This window comes from Pundamilia nyererei, unplaced genomic scaffold (assembly GCF_000239375.1).
Source record: "Pundamilia nyererei isolate P.nyererei 1_Seehausen unplaced genomic scaffold, PunNye1.0 scaffold01038, whole genome shotgun sequence".
Classification (NCBI taxonomy): domain Eukaryota; kingdom Metazoa; phylum Chordata; class Actinopteri; order Cichliformes; family Cichlidae; genus Pundamilia; species Pundamilia nyererei.
In genome coordinates this window covers 36,250-38,764 of record NW_005188439.1, presented here as the reverse complement: position 1 = coordinate 38,764, position 2,515 = coordinate 36,250, and the positions used below count along the sequence as shown (strand labels likewise).

General features: G+C 42.3%; 1 protein-coding gene across 1 annotated transcript; it reads left to right on the top strand.

Annotated features, from left to right (window-relative positions):
- The first annotated feature begins 496 nt into the window (after nucleotides 1-496).
- LOC102209462 (E3 ubiquitin-protein ligase TRIM21-like) lies at nucleotides 497-2,143 on the top strand. The gene has a single exon (XM_005755148.1). It carries the CDS (start codon nucleotides 497-499, stop codon nucleotides 2,141-2,143), a length of 1,647 nt encoding a protein of 548 aa, XP_005755205.1.
- The last annotated feature ends 372 nt before the right edge of the window (nucleotides 2,144-2,515 follow it).

The window sequence follows — 2,515 nt, the reverse complement described above, 5'->3', positions numbered from 1 at the left end:
AAATAATGGAAACTGAACCAGAACACAAAACACTGGGTCACTGACTCAGACCAATAGATCAAAACTGTGGAGTTTCCAAATTCTACTCTAATTTTAACTAAATTTAATTTTAACTAAATTTAACTAATATTTTGTTTTCAACACCAGGTACATTTTTATAACATTTTCTGCTGCTTTAATTTGCCTAAGAACTTTATGGTCCACGAACCATCAGAAAGTGGAAACTCTGCCAATGACATCTGTTGTGGCTGTGACAAGTGGCATCATTCTGGTGATTTTCACACTTTTTCACTCTCACCTGGAGGTTTGCTCATTTAGAGGGTTAAAGTGCTTCATCTGCTCATCACAGTATACATACCGTCACAGCAGAGCAGCAATAACTCAAAATTGTTGATGGACACATGTAAAAAGTAAAATACTGACACTTTCTTTTTAAAAAATGAAACAAAATGGAATTTTAAATAAATTGTTTTTCTTTCTCCCTCACAGTGCAGACATGTCTGCTGCCGGTAATCTGCAATCTGAAGATCAGATTACGTGCTCCATCTGTCTGAATGTGTTCACTGATCCAGTCAGCACACCATGTGGACACAACTTCTGCAAAAACTGCATCAGTCAGCACTGGAAAACTAATCGAAGATATATATGTCCTATTTGTAATAAGGTGTTCAAGAGACGACCTGAACTAGACATCAACACTTTGTTCTCTGAGATGGTTGCTCAGTGCAGACGTGAAGCTCTGCAGAACGTCAGCAGCTCAGAGCAACAAGCTGCCAAACCAGGAGAAGTTCCCTGTGATGTCTGCACTGGAACCACACTGAAGGCCCTGAAGTCATGCCTGGTGTGTCAGACCTCCTACTGTCAGACTCACCTGGAGCCTCATCTGAGAGTCAAAGGTCTGAAAAGACATCAGCTGATTGATGCTGTGGAGAACCTTGAAGGCAGGGTGTGTACAAAGCATGATAAACTTCTCGAGCTGTTCTGTAAAACCGACCAGACATGTGTCTGCATGCTCTGCCCTGTTTTAGACCACAAGAGCCATGAGTTTGTTCCTCTGAAAGAAGAATATGAAGGAAAGAAGGCAGAGCTGGAGAAGACAGAGGCTGAGATTCAGCAGATGATCCAGAAGAGACGACTGAAGATTCAGGAGATCAAAGAGTCAGTGAAGATGAGTAAAGATCGTGCAGATTTACAGAAAAGAGTGGGTGTTCAGGTCCTCACTGCTCTGAAGGAGTCTGTTGAGAGACGGCTGAAGGATCTCATGAAGGAGATCGAAGACAAACAGGAAACGACAGAGAAACAGGCTGAAGGTCTCATCAACGATCTGGAACAGGAAATATCTGACCTGATGAAGAGAAGCTCTGAGGTGGAGCAGCTCTCACAATCTGAAGACCATCTCCACCTCCTCCACAGCTTCTCCTCCCTGAAAGCTGCTCCACCCACCAAGGACCGGACAGAGGTCAGAGTCCGTCCACCATCATATGAGGGGACTGTGGTGAGAGCTGTGGCTCAGCTGGAGGAGACATTCTGGAAACCCATGAAGAAGAAGCTGTTTAAGGCTGAGCTGAAGAGGGTCCAGCAGTATGCAGTGGATGTGACTCTGGATCCTGATACAGCAAATCCTGCTCTCATTCTGTGTGATGATAGAAAAGAAGTGTATCATAGTGACGTGAAGAAGAAACTTCCAGACAACTCAGAGAGATTTTCTCAGTGTGTTTGTGTTTTAGGAGAGCAGAGTTTCTCTTCAGGCAGATTTTACTTTGAGGTTGAGGTTAAAGGAAAGACTGAGTGGGATTTAGGAGTGGCCAGAGAGTCGATTGACAGGAGGTCAAATATTATACTCAGTCCTCAGAATGGTTTCTGGACTGTCCTGCTGAGAAATGGAAATGAGTACAAAGCGTGTGCTGCCCCTCCAGTTCGTCTCTGTCTTCAGCCTGGTCCTGAGAAGGTGGGCGTGTTTGTGGATTATGAGGAGGGTCTGGTCTCCTTTTATGATGTAGATGCTGCAGCTTTGATCTACTCCTTTACTGGCTGCTCCTTCACTCACAAACTCCACCCATACTTCGGTCCCAGTCTGAATCATGGTGGTAACAACTCTGCACCTCTGATTATCTGCCCTGTCAATCAACCAATCAACGACTGATTTTATTTGATGAACTGAGTGATTTTTACATAACGGAACAAATGAACATATTGAGTGTAAACACTTTACAATTTCCATGTTTTACATAGATTCTGATTACTGTGGACTCAGATTTACTCTTTGGTTTATTCCTAATGGAATTTGATGTAAAGACAAGAAGAAGACAAAATATCAAACATAACATTTCAGAAACCTTAAATTAATAAAAAAGAACCTTTTGTTAGATTCTTTTATTAAAACAAAGCATTCAGACTTCAGCTGAGGGGCAGTTATGATGGGTAAAAGTGGTTTGGTTATTTTGGATCTGTGTGAAGATCTGTGTGTATCTGCTCAGTGCAAACTGATGGATAATATTAAAACAAATCTGAGAAT

What these genes read in the sequence shown, in the direction of transcription:
- LOC102209462 (XM_005755148.1), top strand. Translation starts at nt 497, where the DNA reads ATGTCTGCTGCCGGTAATCTGCAATCTGAAGATCAGATTACGTGCTCC.